Below are 16296 nucleotides of genomic sequence, written 5' to 3' on the forward strand. Positions count from 1 at the left end.
TCCCTGTACCAGTAGGTTGGTTAAGAAGACCATTGGTCAGAAAAATAGTGAGAAAACTAAGAAATAGTATCTTGGAAGTCAATGTTAGAAAATGTTAAGAACCCATATTGATAGCAGTAGATGTAATATGAAGTCAAAAGGAAGTAGAACTGAGGAATGATCTTTGAATTTGAATCGGAGGATGTCATTAGTATTCTTAGAGGAGATTCTGTGGAATAGAGAAGACAGAAATGTTATAGAGTATGGGAAGGAAAAGTATTAAGACAGCACAGGAAGAAGATTTAGGGTACTCTTAAAAATTTTAACAATGAAATGGGAGGGAGTTGAATAAAAAGGATCCCAAAAACATATTAATCTGCATAGAATAGCATGTTATAATGATACAATTCTTGGAAAACATTTTTTTAAACTTTTATGGTATACCTCCAAATGCAGTATAAGCTGTATTATTAAATGTAAACATTATGTTACGTCGACTGACTCTCTGTAAAATATTTGCAAAATAAAGGAATTAGGTGTCTGTATTACAAAAAAGGAGTGAAATACTGCAATATTTATACAAAGGAGAAAGAAAATAGGAAAGCAAGAGGAAATAAAAAGAAAAAAGAGAACAAGCATAATTTAAGAAGGGAACTAGAAAGTTCCTAACTGCTTAAAGACATAATTAATAAATAGCAAATGAGGTGAGAAGAATAATATCTGATATTCTTAGACATTTGATCTGTTTTGGACAGTTTGAAAGAAAATGGGATTATAAAACTTCCCTTGAGAATCCAGTGATTATAAAGTTTTAAGGAAATCCAGTAAGACTTAACAGAATTCATGATGATGATGATGTCACTGACATTCATTTCTTTGTATCTCTAGTGCCTAATACTAAGTTAGCTCTAAATAAGTATCTATTAAACAATTAGATTTAGAGCCATGAAAATTTATTAGAAAATTGACAGTTCTTAATGTCACTTCATTTACAAAGTAAGATTGTTCATCAGTTTTATATAGCCGGTTTTCTAATTTTGTTTTAGACCTGATTAAAACAAATAAGTAAAATTGTGTATTTTTAATTATTCTGAACCAGCATTTTGGAAAAAATAAGAAATAGTACTTAGAAGATATCTATATGTGTTGTGTTTATGTCTCAGAAAGACAGATAAGATATACTAGTAAATATCTTAGTGTTCACAGATATTATGGGTTGAGGTTTTATCAAATGAGGTTTCATGAATGAAAGTGATACACTAGCAGGATTGAATCTTTCAGTTTTGTCTTTCAAGTTCAGTATTGATGGCAATAAGTATCTGCTTAAATGTTTAGAGTATGTGAAAATATCACTTGTATAGATAGTGTAATATTCCAAAATTTGGGGGTTGTACTGCATAAATTATAGAATTAACCTTTGTAATATAATCTTTCTTAATATTGGAGGAGGGCAGTTGTTTACATGTTGTTTTGAATATCCAAATTGAAAGCATGTTTATAAAGTACTTTCTATCTGGGTCATTATAACTTTTATATTATTTCCATGTGAGTGAGATAAGGAAGACAGCCATTGCCATTTTGCTGACAGGAAAATTAAAACGGGGTTTCCTCAGTGGCTCAGTCAGTTAAGCATTTGACTCTTGATTTTGACTCAGGTCATGATCTCAGGGTTATGATATCAAGCCCCGTGTTGGGCTCTACACTGAGTGTGGAGCTTGCTTGATTGTCTGTCAGTCTATCTGTCTGTCTCTCTCTCAAAATAAATAAATAAAATAAATGACTTTTCCTGGAGAAAGATGAAGCCAGGATTAGAGCTTAAGTGCCTTATCCTACATTCTGGTATTCTTCCTTCTAATTTATCTTGTCATTTTAATGGGGTGGGTACTGGTGCCAGGAGACAGGAAAAATCTCTCTCCTGCGTTGTTTATCAAGATTTTGACTAGACCATTGGTTTTCTGACTGTTGGTCGCAGAGATCTTCTGTATGCTCAATATGTTTATTAAGTTTAATTTGATAACATTTTGCAAAAATCATGAGCTTTTCATCATAAGCAGCTAATTGTGCTTATTTGGTGATAAATAGGGTTATTAAACAGTGGTAGAATAGTTAATGATACTTAAAAATCCTTGATCTAGATACTGTTTCTTAAGAGGATTTAAAAAAAAAACAGTATGTTGATTTTTCTATTATGGTCATTATCATAAAAATTTTTGTGACATTTGATACAATCTGGCTGGACTATAATAGAGCTGGTGACATATTAAGACAGGATGACTATACATCCTATATGCTTTTATTTGGTTATACAGACGTGTGTTGTACTAGATCTTGGACTTTTTCCTCATATTCACCACCCTTGATCCCTATATGGGATAAGAATTCAGCATTTTCAAGTATTAAGTAAACCTTATGTATATAATACCCCCCAATTTAATAATATTAGAAACCATTTAAAAATAGCTATGTCCACTGTTGAAACTACCAATTGATTTGCCAACAGACATTTAACTTACTGAAGACTATTCTAAGTAAAGCATTTATTAATAATGTATTAAACCCACAACAGGATCTCTTTTGGATTTTCAAGTATGCCCTAAAAGGTTAAAAAAAAAAAAGATTATGACATAATTAATTTCTCTGCTTACTTGGTATTAGAAATTCTGCTGTTATTCCATCATTTTAACATAGTTGGAAATTTTACTCTAACCTTCTTTTAAAAAAAATACACAGGTGAATCTGTACCAGAATACCAGATGGCTTTTCAGACAGAAGTTGGAAACCATCCCACTTTTGAAGATATGCAGGTTCTGGTATCTAGGGAAAAACAGAGACCCAAGTTCCCAGAAGCTTGGAAAGAAAATAGCCTGGTAAGAAAAACTAAATTATTAAAAAGAGGATTTATGACTGAATATGTTTTAATGTTGTTTAAAGCAGATGTTGTTTAGAGCTGTCTAATGCCAGAAATCCAACTTACTTGACTTCTATGATGTTACACATTTTCAGATTTTTCAATATAAAAAAGTCCTCTTTTTTGGTTCAGTTTCAGGTTTTTCCAAATATAAAACACTAGTGAGACTAACTTGTGTCTGAAGGTTGCCAGATTGAGTAACAGCTGGAATAATTAACATGTTAATATTTTAAACATTATTGAAATTCCATCTTATTCTCTTGAGAGTGGTACCAAAAATGGTAATTAGTGCAGATGTGTATATGCAGTGGCTCATAGAAATTTAAACTACCTCAAAAAGAAACCAAAGTGTGCTTATAAATTCTACTTTCTAAAAACACAGTCTAGGGGCACCTGGCTGGCTTTGGTGGATCATGCAGCTCTTGATCTTGGGATTGGAAGTTCAAGCCTCGCACTTTGTATCACTTTGTATAGAGCTTTCTTAAAAATAAAATCTTTAGGGATACCTGGGTGGCTCAGTCAATTAAGTGTCTGCGCCCAGGGTTCTGGGAGTGAGCCCTGCATTGGGCTCCCTGCTGAGAGAGCTTCTCTATCCCCCTCTGCCTGCTGCTCTGCCTACTTTTGCTCTCTGTCAGATAAATAAATAAAATCTTAAAAAAATAAAATCTTTAAGGGCGCCTGGATGGCTCAGTGGGTTAAGCCACTGCCTTCGGCTCAGGTCATGATCTCGGGGTCCTGGGATCGAGTCCCGCATCGGGCTCTCTGCTTGGCAGGGAGCCTGCTTCTCTCTCTCTCTCTCTCTGCCTGCCTCTCTGCCTACTTGTGATCTCTCTATGTCAAATAAATAAATAAAATCCTTAAAAAAAAATTAAAAAAAATAAAATCTTTAAAAAAACAAATTCAGTCCAAAACACTAAAATATCTTCAAAAGCTCCTGTCATTTTGGTAAATTGTTGCTACAACACTGTAAACATCTTACAAACATTTATATGTCCACATACATACACATACCCTCTTTCTCTTTCTGTCATATAATTTTACCATAAATAGCATCATTTCATTATCCACTATCATTTCTGCAGCTTATTTTTTTACTCCTGGGCAGTTTCTCGTGTCAGTACCTATAGATGTATCTCTTTCTCCATTTGGTCAGTATTCCATTATATGATGTCGTAATTATTGAATTATCCCTCATTGATGGAATACCCTGTATTTCTTATTTTAAACATTTTTTAAAGAATCATGAAGTTATGGGGCACGTGGGTGGCTCAGTGGGTTAACAGCTCAGGTCATGATCTCAGGGATCCTGGGATTGAGCCCCGCGTTGGGCTCTCTGCTCAGCAGGGGACCTGCTGAGAGACAGACCCGTCTGTCTCTCTGCCTACTTGTGATCGATCTCTCTCTGTGTCAAATAAATTCTTTAAAAAGAGATTTTTTAAAAAATTATGAAGGTATGCCTGTACGTGGTAAATCAAATCAAATCAAGTGGAAGGGCGTAAAAAAGGAAAAGGAAAAAAACTACAGAACCCTACCACCAGTCTTCAAAAGAAACTCCTATTAACAGTGTTGTGAGGTTTTGGTTTTTGTTCCTATTTTTTTCTGCTGGAGGTTACTGTTATAACTGTAAACACTATATCGTTATTTCTTACTATCTCTCATTTACTCTCTCCTAGGTTTGTAATATTTGAGCTATTATTACATAATTTATGTTTTGTCCAAAATAGATCTAAAATTTAAAATAAAAGCATCAGAAATCGTAGAATTATGATTGTGTAAACATCCATTGCATAATATAGTATTGTACTTGGACTCATAGAGAAGGAAGTGAAAATCCTGTGTTAGTTACTATAAGCCTCTGCTGCTTGAGGAAAAATGTTTCAAAAGTCACCATCCACTGGAGTCTCTGATTTTTTTTGTCACTTTGTTCTTTCTTTCTTTATAGATTCTATTAAGAAGCAACATTCTTTGAAAATCTCATTCTTTTTCTTGTAAATCATTCTTTGTTGAAGTTCCTCTTTAAATGATGTCTGTTAGTTTGTGCATGAGATTACGAATCCTTGAACCTTCAAAATGTTTGTATCTTGCCCTCACATTTGAGTAATAATTTGGCTAAGTAATGGTTTCAAGATCAAAATCACATTTTCCTCATAGTGGTTCCTTTGAAATCACTACTCCATTGTCCTCAAGCATTCAGACATGTTAAGAATTCCAGAGGCAGGGCGCCTGGGTGGCTCAGTGGGTTAAGCCGCTGCCTTCGGCTCAGGTCATGATCTCAGGGTCCTGGGATAGAGTCCCGCATCGGGCTCTCTGCTCAGTGGGGAGCCTGCTTCCCTCTCTCTCTCTCTGCCTGCCTCTCTGCCTACTTGTGATCTCTCTCTGTCAAATAAATAAATAAAATCTTAAAAAAAAAAAAAAAAGAATTCCAGAGGCAACCAGTCTCATTCCATTACTTTTTGTCTTTTTGTTTACCCCCTTGTTTTCTTGTCTTTATGAGCTTTTAAGCCTGTTTCTTTGGAATTATCACAGTTTACCTGGATATATGGAGGCGTGGATCTTTTCACACATTTTGTTTTGCACTAGACGGGTTTTCAGTTTGAAAACTCAGATATTTCTTCAGTTCAGGGGAATTTTTCTTTATTATTTACAAAATTATTTCTTCTCTTCCATTTCTTCCTTCTGAAATTCCCATAGACAAATATTGGTCCACCTGACATTCCAGGTATCAATTTTTTTTCTTGTATTTTCCGTTTCTTTGTTGTACATTGTTCAAGACTTACTCTGCTTTAACATTCAAATCACTCATTCATTTTTCACCTTTACCACTCTATTAGTTATTTGTTCATGAAAATCTTAATTTTTCACAGTCATATTTATAATTTCTAGAAATTCTTAATGTTTGCTTCTTCCATAGCAATCTGTCACTGTTTTAAGAATGTGATAGGAATTATTATTATCAATTATTTCTAAAGGTGTAAATCAGAATTTTTGACACTTTATACAAATAATTTTCTTGATTATAATTAAAGAACAAAAATGAAAAAAAATTCCACTCAACAGTTTAAGTCACTTTATTATGTATATTCACTGTGTGCATAGAATTAGAATACTTTCATTCTTGATCCTAACTTATATGGGGTGGTGGCATATCAGAGAGAGGCTACAGAGAATTTACGCGTTTACGTTCAGATTTAGACTGAATATTTTCCTCCATTGGTCATCTTTGTCATCTTGTCCATTGGTCAGTGAAGGCTTCTGCTTCAAATGAGATTGAAATCTTCTTCAAGGCAACTGAAGACCTATTGCCAAAAATGTATGCCCAAGATTGCCTCTAATCTGCAGCCCCTAGTATGGGAACTGGGATTGAAGGTGAGAGGCTGAATCCTGCACCAGAATTCATTAGATATCCTAACCTCACAGAGAATCCCTCAAAGAAAAATCTCTTCATAAAATTTTATCTAGCAAAATAACTTTCTTCCTTTAGTTGTTTTATTTCACCAGAAAAATCTGACTCATTATTTTGAGAACCTCTTGGCAACCCTACCATTACATGATGACCATCATATGCATACTTACCTGCCAACTTTTGCTTCCAATTTAGAGTAGGTTGTTAAGTAGGGGATAAAGTGATACTTGGTTTACTTCCAGTGAATCCATTTAAATCTAACATGCTGCAGTCAATAGAACTGCTTCTCTGGGGGCACCTGGGTGGCTCAGAGGGTTAATTAAGCCTCTGCCTTCAGCTTAGGTCATGATCTCAGGGTCCTGGGATTGAGCCCCACATTGGGCTCTCTGCTCAGCGGAGAGCCTTCTTCTCCCTCTCTTTCTGCCTGCCTTTCTGCCTACTTGTGGTCTTTCTCCCTTTGTCAAATAAATAAATAAAATCTTTTAAAAAACAAAAACAAAAACTGCTTCTCTGAAAAGCAATCCAGCACTAGAGAGGTACATTGTAAATGCATAGTGCAGAAAAAGATGGAAATACATCTGTGTCTGAAAGAAAACATTTTTGCCTCATAATCGCATTGAAAATTAAAAGCATTTTTATAATAACAAAACTCAAAAATCTTCCAAATATAAATGAGTCTAAAAACTAGTTTTTAGGGGTGCCTGGGTAGCTCAGGTGGTTAGGCATCTGCCTTTGGCTCGGGTCATGGTCCCAGGATCCTGGGATCGAGCCCCGCATTGGGGTCCCTACTCAGTGGGGAGCCTGCTTCTCCCTCTCTCTCTGCTGTTCACCCTGCTTGTGCTCTCTTGCTCTTTCTGTCATATAAATAAATAAAACTCTTAAAAAACAAAAAACAAAAAACTACTTAAAAAATTTTTTTATTAACTTATAATGTATTTATTTGCCTCAGGGGTACAGGTCTGTGAATCATCAGGCTTACACACTTCACAACACTCACCATAACACATACCCTCCCCAATGTCCATAACCCAATCACTCTCTCCATACCCCCCTCCCCCTGGCAACCGTCAGTTTGTTTTCTGAGATTAAGAGTCTCTTATGGTTTCTCTCCCTCCCGATCCTATCTTGTTTCATTTTTTCCTTCCCTACCCCCCAAACCCCCCACTTTGCTTCTCAAATTCCTCATATCAGAGGGATCATATGATAATTATCTTCTCGGATTGACTTATTTTGCTCAGCATAATACCCTCTAGTTCAATGCACGTTGTTGCAAATGGCAAGATGTCATTTCTTTTGATGGGTGCATAGTTTTCTATTGTATACAAAAATACCACATCTTCTTTATCCATTCATCTGTTGATGGACATCTAGGTACTTTCCACAGTCTGGCTATTGTGAAGATTGCTGCTATAAACTTTCTGATCCCCTTTGGATCACTGCATTTGTATCTTTAGGGTAAATACCCAGTAGTGTGATTGCTGGGTCATAGGGTAGCTGTATTTTCAACTTTTTGAGGAACCTCCATGCTGTTTTCCAGAGTGGTTGCACTAGCTTGCATTCCCACCAACAGTATAGGAGGGTTCCCCTTTCTCTGCATCCTCACCAGCATCTGTTGTTTCCCGAATTGTTAATTTTAGCCATTCTAACTGGTGTGAGGTTGTATCTCATTGTAGTTTTGATTTGTATTTCCCTCATGCCGAATGATGTGGAGCACTTTTTCTTGTGTCTGTTGGCCAACTGGATGTCTTCTTTGCAGAAATGTCTGTTCATGTCCTCTGCCCATTTCTTGATTGGATTATTTGTTCCTTGGGTGTTGAGTTTGAAAAGTTCTTTATAGATTTGGGGTACTAGCCCTTTATCTGGTATGTCGTTTGCAAATATCTTCTCCCATTCTGTCAGTTGTCTTTTGGTTTTGTTGACTTCTTTACTACGCAAAAGCTTTTGATCTTGATGAAGTCCCGGTAGTTCATTTTTGCCCCTTGCTTCCCTTGCCTTTGGCGATGTTTCTAGGAAGAAGTTGCTGTGGCTGAAGTCGAAGAGGTTGCTGCCTGTGTTCTTCTCAATGATTTTTATGGATTCCTTTCTCACATTAAGGTCTTTCATCCATTTGGAGTCTGTTTTTGTGTGTGGTATAAGGAAATGGTCCAGTTTCATTTTTCTGCATGTGGCTGTCCAATTTTCCCAACACCATTTGTTGAAGAGACTGTCTTTTTTCCATTGGGCATTCTTTCCTGCTTTGTCGAAGATTAGTTGACCATAGAGTTGAAGGTCTATTTCTGGGCTCTCTATTCTGTTCCATTGATCTATGTGTCTGTTTTTGTGCCATTACCATACTGTCTTGATGATGACAGCTTTGTAGTAAAGCTTGAAGTCTGGAATTGTGATGCCACCAACTTTTGCTTTCTTTTTCAACATTCTTCCCGCCTTTTGAGGTTTTGTCTGGTTCCATATAAATTTTAGGATTATTTTTCCATTTCTTTGAAAAAAGATGGATGGTATTTTGAGAGGGATTGCATTAAATGTGTAGATTGCTTTAGGTAGCAAAGATATTTTCACAATATTTGTTCTTCCAATCCATGAGTACGGAACATTTTTCAATTTCTTTTTGTCTTCCTCAGTTTCTTTCATTAGTACTTTATAGTTCTATGAGTATAGATTCTTTGCCTCTTTGGTTAGGTTTATTCCTAGGTATCTTATGGTTTTGGGTGCAATTATGAATGGGATCAACTCCTTAATTTCTTTCTTCTCTCTTGTTGTTGGTGTGTAGAAATGCAACTGATTTCTGTGCATTGATTTTATATCCTAACACTTTATTGAATTCCTGTACAAGGTCTAGCAGATTTGGAGTGGAATCTTGGGTTTTCCACATAAAGTATCATATCATCTGCAAAGAGTGATAGTTTAACTTCTTCTTTGCTGATTTGGATGCCTTTAATTTCTTTTTGTTGTCTGATTGCTGAGGCTAGAACTTCTAGTACTGTGCTGAATAGCAGTGGTGATAATGGACATCCCTGCTGTGTTCCTGACTTTGGTGGAAAAGCTCTCAGTTTTTCTCCATTGAGAATGATATTCGCTTTCAGTTTTTCATAGATGCCTTTGAGGATATTGAGGTATGTACCCTCTATCCCTACACTCTGAAGAGTTTTGATCAAGAAAGGATGCTCGGGGCCACTGGTGGCTCGGTTGTTAAACAGCTGTCTTTGGCTCAGGTCACGATCCCAGGGTCCTGGGAACGAGCCCCGTGTTGGGCTCCCTGCTTGGTTGGAGGCCTTCTTCTCCCCCTCCCACTCTCTCTGCTTGTGTTCCCTCTCTCGGTGCATCTCTGTCAAATAAATAAATTATTTTTTTAAAAAAAGGATGCTCTACTTTGTCAGATGCTTTTTCAGCAACTATTGAGAATATCATATGGTTCTTGTTCTTTATTTTATTTATTTATTTATTTATTTATTTTATTAATGTATTGTATTATGTGGATTGATTTGTGGATGTTGAACCAACCTTGCAGTGCTGGAATAAATCCTACTTGGTCATGATGAATAATCCTTTTAATGTACTATTAGATCCTATTGGCTAGTATATTGGTGAGAAATTTTGCATCTGTGTTCATCAAGGATATTGGTCTGTAATTTTCTTTTTTGATGGGTTCTTTGGTTTTGGGATCAAGGTAATGCTGGCCTCATAAAATGAGTTTGGCAGTTTTCCTTCCATTTCTATTTTCTGGAACAGTTTCAGGAGAATGGTTTTAATTCTTCTTTAAGTGTTTGTTTGGTAGAATTCCCCTGGGAATCCGTCTGGCCCTTGGCTCTTGTTTGTTGGGAGATTTTTGATGACTGCTTCAATCTCCTTACTGGTTATGGGTCTGTTCAGGTTTTCTATTTTCCTGGTTCAGTTTGATGGTTTATACCTATCTAGGAGTGCATCCATTTCTTCCAGATCGTCAAATTTGCTGGCGTATAGTTGCTCGTAATATGTTCTCATAATTGTTTGTATTTCTTTGGCGTTGGTTGTCATCTCTCCTCTTTCATTCATGATTTTATTTATTTGGGTCTTTCTCTTTTCTTTTTGATAAGTTTGGCCAGGGGTTTATCAATCTTATTAATTCTTTCAAAGAACCAGCTCCTAGTTTCATTGATTTGTTCTACTGTTTTTTTGGTTTCTATTTTCATTGATTTCTATTCTGATCTTTATTATTTCTCTTCTCCTCCTGGGTTTAGGCTTTCTTTGCTGTTCTTTCTCCAGCTCCTTTAGGTGTAGGGTTAGGTTGTGTACTTGAGACCTTTCTTCTTTCTTCAAAAAGGCTTGTATCACTATATACTTTCCTCTCAGGACCACGTTTGCTGTGTCCCACAGATTTTGAACAGTTGTGTTTTCATTTTCATTTGTTTCCATGAATTTTTTAAAAATTTTCTTTAATTTCCTGGTTGACCCTTTCATTCTTTAATAGGATGCTCTTTAGCCTCCATGTATTTGAGTTCTTTCCAACTTTCCTCTTGTGATTGAGTTCTAGCTTCAGAGAATTTGGTCTGAAAATATGCAGGGAATGATCCCCATCTTTTGGTACCGGTTGAGACCTAATTTGTGACCCAGAATGTGATCTGTTTTGGAGAATGTTCCATGTGCACTAGAGAAGAATGTGTATTCTGTTGCTTTGGGGTGGAATGTTCTGAATATATCTGTGATGTCCATCTGGTCCCCGTGTGTCATTTAAGGCCTTTATTTCCTTGTTGATCTTTTGCTTGGATGATCTGTCCATTTCAGTGAGGAGGGTGTTAAAGTCCCCTACTATCATTGCATTATTGTTGATGTATTTCTTTGATTTTGTTATTAATTGGTGTATATATTGACTGCTCCCATGTTAGTGGCATAGATATTTAAAATTGTTAGATCTTCTTGTTGGACAGACCCTTTGAGTATGATATAATGTCCTTCCTCATCTCTTATTATAGTCTTTGGCTTAAAATCTAATTGATCTGATATAAGGATTGCCACCCTAGCTTTCTTTTGATGTCCATTAGCATGGTAAATTGTTTTCTACCCCCTCACTTTAAATCTGGAGGTGTCTTCGGATCTAAAATGAGTTTCTTGTAGACAGCATATTGATGGGTTTTGTTTTTTTTATCCATTCTGATACCCTTTGTCTTTTGATTGGGATAGTTAGCCCATTTACTTTCAGGGTAACTATTGAAAGATATGAATTTAGTGCGACTGTAATGTCTGTAAGGTGACTGTTACTGCTTGTGCTCTCTCTGTGTCCAATAAATAAATAAAATCTTTCTTAAAAAATTGCCAAGGACTCAAAACATAGATCAGTCAATAAAACGGGGAAGAATAGTCTCCTGATAAAAATGAAAGAACAGACAATAGTCTGAGGAAAATACATGAAAATGTTAACCATAGTTATCTCTGAATATTGGATTCATGAATAACTTTTTCTTTTTTCCCCCTCTGTACTTTCAGAATTCATAGTAAAAATGAACTGTTGTAACAATTACATATATGTACACACAGTTTAAATTGGAATAACAAAAAATTATAGATGAATTTTATTTTTAAAATAGTTTTTTCCAGGGTGCTTAGACGGTGCAGTCAGTTAGGTGTTCAGCTCTTGGTCTTGGTTTCAGTTCAGGTTGAGATCTCAGGGTCATGAGACTGAGTCCTGCATAGGGCTCCATGCTCAGCATGGAATCTGCTTAGAGTTTCTCTCTCCCTTTCTATCCGCCGCCCACACCCCCCCCACAACTTTTCCCTCTCTTACTCTCAAATAAATCTTAAAATAGCTTTTTGTCTCACATCTAAAACTTTAAGGTATAATTTGTTCAACTACGCTAACATTCTTCATGCTTAATTCTTTTCCAAATTTTTTTTTTAAGATTTTATTTATTTGTTTGTCGGAGAGAGAGCACAAGCAGCGGGAAGAGCAGGCAGAGGGAGAAGCAAGCTCCCAGCTGAGCAAAGAGCCTGATGTGGTCCTGGATCCCAAGACCCTGGGACCATGCATGACCTAAGCTGAAGGCAGACACTTAGCCAACTGAGCCACCCAGGCATCCCTCTTTTTTAAATTTTTAACTTCCATTTCTTAATCTGTCTTGAATACTGGCTTGTTCTCTTTCCCCTCTTGAAATCATTTGTCTGATTTATCTTTAATCCTTAGTCTTAGTTCTGCATAACCTCTCTTACTCAGCAGTTTTATCTAAATATATTCTCATATAAAAGTTTGAAACTGGGGCATCTGGGTGGCTCAGTCCTTAAGTGACTGCCTTAAGTTCAAGTCATGATCCCAGGGTCCTGGGATTGAGTCCACATCAGGCTCCCTGCTCTGCAGGAAGCCTGCTTCTCCCTCTCCCACTCCCCCTGCTTGTGTTCCTTCTCTAGCTGTGTCTCTTTCTGTCAAATAGATAAATAAAATCTTTTTTTTTTTTAAAGAAGTTTGAAACTTTCTCAGTTGTTTTTTGCCTCCTCTAGTCTCTGCTTTCTCCACCCCATTAAATCTAGTCTTCTAAAATGTACTATATGTTCCAGAAGCTATCCCTTCTTCTTTTCACATTTATTTTAGTTTTTATATTTCTCTTCTTTACAAATCAGCAAACTTGCTGTGGTCTATAATTCAACATTTTCCATGCTTTTTTCTCATACAGCCTACACTAGGAAATGCAAGTATACATCATGATATAGTGTCTTTAATACTTAACCTTACTATGTATTCTGTGTTCTCTTATTTGCTATTCTAGTCTAGAGTATTTCAGTTTGGGGAGACTGCTGTAGTTATTTGTTTTAAATGTTGGTTCTCAACCCACTAAACTCATTTCATAACCTATTCATGAGCCCCACTTCCATTTTCCTATTATTACAGAGGAAAGATTTTTTAAATTTCTTGTCTTTTTCCCCAGTTTTTTTCCTGCTTATCTTTCTTCATCAGTGTTTTGAATGATATCCCCTTTATCTCATTTACCCAAATGTTGGATATCATTATTTATATATATGCAGTTAGAGTCCCTTGTTGAAGCTCTCATCTGATTTTACCTGAATATTTATAATTTTCTTAATCTTATTTTCTCCCCTCAAAAAATTTTAACATTTGAAAGAGATATACTTGATATGGATTAAACTGCACATATTAATGATACACAGTTTGTTAGGTTTTCACATATGTATATACCCATAAAACCATCACTGCAATCACAATTATGAACATGTCAGTTACCCCCCAAATTTCTCTTTTGTCCTTTTGTAGTTTCTTCTTCCTGCCTCTTTCTTTTCTCCATGAATCCCCAGGCAACTACTGATCTGCTTTCTGTCACTAATGATTTGTATACCTTTTCTAGAATTTTATATAAATGGAACCATACAGTATGTACTATTTTTATCTGGCTTCTTCCACATAGTTTAATCATTTTCAGATTCATTCATGTTGATACATACTTCAGTAGTTTATTCCTTTGTATTGCTGAGTAGCGTTCCTTTGAATGGAACAGTTCTTTTGAATGCTACAATTGGTTTACCCATTCACTTGGTGATGAATATTTGGATTGTTTCCAGTTTTGGGATACCAGAAATAAAGCTCTTATGAACTTTCACGTGCAAGTCTTTGTATGGACATCTGCTTTTATTCTCTTGAGTAAATACCTAAGAGTAGAACGGGTGCATCATGTAGTACATGTCTGCGTAACTTTTTGAGAAAGTGCCAAACATTTTTCCAAAGTGGCTGTACTGTTTTACATTCCCACCAGGAGTACATGAGAGTTTCAGTTCCTCTACATCCTTGCCAAGTATGACCATACTTCTTAATTTTAGATATTCTAATAGGTGTGTAGTAGTATCTGATTATGATTTTAATTTACATTTCGCTGATGACTAGTAATATTTATCATCTTTTCATTTGCTTATTTGCCATCCTTGTTACTTCTTTGATGACATGTCTATTCAGGTCTTTTGCCTACTTTAAATTGAATGGATTGTTTTCTTACTGTTAAGTTTTGAAGTTCTTTATATATTCTGAATACAAGTCCCTTATCAGATTTATGATTCAAAAATACTTCTTCCCAGACTGTGGCTTGTGTCATTCTCTTAAAAGTATATTTATAAGGGCAGAGAGTTTTAATTTTGCTGAAGCCCAATTTATCAGTTTTTTCTTTCATGGATATATTTTTAGTTTCATATTTTAGAAATCTTTGTGTAACCCAAGGTCACAAAAAGTATCTTCTGTATTTTCTTCTAGAAATTGTATAAGTCTATGACCCATTTTGAGGTTGTTTTTTCTTATTTTTTGGATTTTTTGCATAGTGTGAGGTATGGATCAATATTCATTTTTCTATATATGGATATCTAATTGTTCCCGACCATTTATTTTTAGAGATTACTTTTTCTCCATTTAATTAATTGCTTTTTTAGTCCTTGTCAAAAATTCATTGTCCGTATGTATGTGGGTCTATATCCGGACTCTTTATTCTGTTTCATTGACATATATGTCTGTCTCATTGCCAATACTTCAGCATTTTACTGTGTCTTGAAATCAGGTAACATTAGTCCTCTACCTTTGTTCTTTTCACAGTGTCTTGACTATTTTATGTTCTTTACATTTTATAATCAATGAATTTTATAATCAGTTTTTCAATTTCTACATTAAGCTTGTTGGGATTTTTATTAGAATTAAATTAAATCTATAAATCAATTTGATAAGAATTGTTATTAGTAATTCTTAGTTATTCTTAGTAATATTGAATCATATTAATATAGATTTTTAATTATTGTTTTATGCATTTTTCTCTTAAATTGTATTTGAAAAAAAGAAGGGTCACAAACCAAAAATACCCTACACTGGCTTTTATATTTACCTCCGTATAGTTTCTTTGACCAGTGTTCTTCATTTCTTCAAGTTATTGTCTAATGCCCTTTCACTTGAACCTGAATGATCTCCTTTGGCATTTCTCATAGGACAGATCTGCTAGGAACAAGCCCCCTCAGCTGTTGTTTATATAAGAATGTCTCAATTTCTCCTTCACTATTGAAGGATAATTTTGTTTGATAATAGAATTCTTGGTTACCACTTGTTTTCTGTCAGTACTTTAAATGTATCATGCCCTTGCCTCTGGCTTCTATGGTTTCTGATGAGAAATTGGTTATTAACTTTTATTTAGGATCCCTTGTACATTTCAAGTCACATCTTTCTTGCTGCTGTCAAGAGTCTTCATCTTTGGCTTTTTATAGTTTGATTACAGTATGTCTCAGGATAGAACCTTTTGAGTATATTCTACATAGCGTTTATGGAGTTTCTTGGATGTGTTGTTTCTATTATTAAATTTAGAAAGTTTTGGACTATTAACTTTTTCAAATATTCTTTCTGCCCCTTTTCCTTCTGGGGTTCCCATTCTGTATATTTTGGTATGATTGATAACCTCACAAGTCTTTTAGGCTCTGTTTATCTTTCTTCGTTTTGTTTGTTTGTTTGTTTCTGTTCCTCAGACTGCATAATTTTTTCAGTCTTCAAGTTCCAGTAATTCTTCTCTTTGTTCATAGCTACTGTTTGAATCACTGTAGTGAATTTTTCATTTCAGTTTTTGTACTTTTAAGCTCCAAAGTGTCTTTCTGGCTCCCTTTTATAATTTATATCTCTTTATTGCTGTTCTCCAGTTGATGAAAAATTGCTTTCCTACTTCCTTTAATTCTTTATCCATGGTTTCCTTCATCTTTTGAGCATATTTAAATCTTTTTGTAGTAACTCCAGTATCTAATTTCCTCAGGGACAGTTTCTTTCATTTCTTTTTTCGTATTGAATGAGGCATACATTCTTGGGTTTTTGCAAGCTTTGTCATTTTTTAAGACTGGATATTCTGAATATTCTGATGAGCAAAAAGAAATTAAAAGAAAAAAAGTTAAAATATTCCCCAAGCCTATGCAGTTTGGCTTTGTATTGGGGCCCTCCTTTAGCATTCATCCAGACCCTTTACAGTTCTGCTTTAGCCTTCACTTTCTGCTAGTGCTGAGCCTAATGACCAGCCAGTTATGAAAA

General features: G+C 35.4%; 1 protein-coding gene across 1 annotated transcript in view; it reads left to right on the top strand.

The window, feature by feature from the left end:
* Window positions 1-16296, top strand: part of BMPR2 (bone morphogenetic protein receptor type 2) — a 210823-nt gene that overhangs the window by 174803 nt on the left and 19724 nt on the right. The window contains exon 10 of the mRNA XM_046018542.1: window positions 2710-2846. Within this exon, the coding sequence (XP_045874498.1) occupies window positions 2710-2846 (137 nt within the window). The remainder of the gene's footprint in view (window positions 1-2709; window positions 2847-16296) is intronic.

Source organism: Meles meles, chromosome 9 (assembly GCF_922984935.1).
Source record: "Meles meles chromosome 9, mMelMel3.1 paternal haplotype, whole genome shotgun sequence".
In the NCBI taxonomy this organism is placed as follows: domain Eukaryota; kingdom Metazoa; phylum Chordata; class Mammalia; order Carnivora; family Mustelidae; genus Meles; species Meles meles.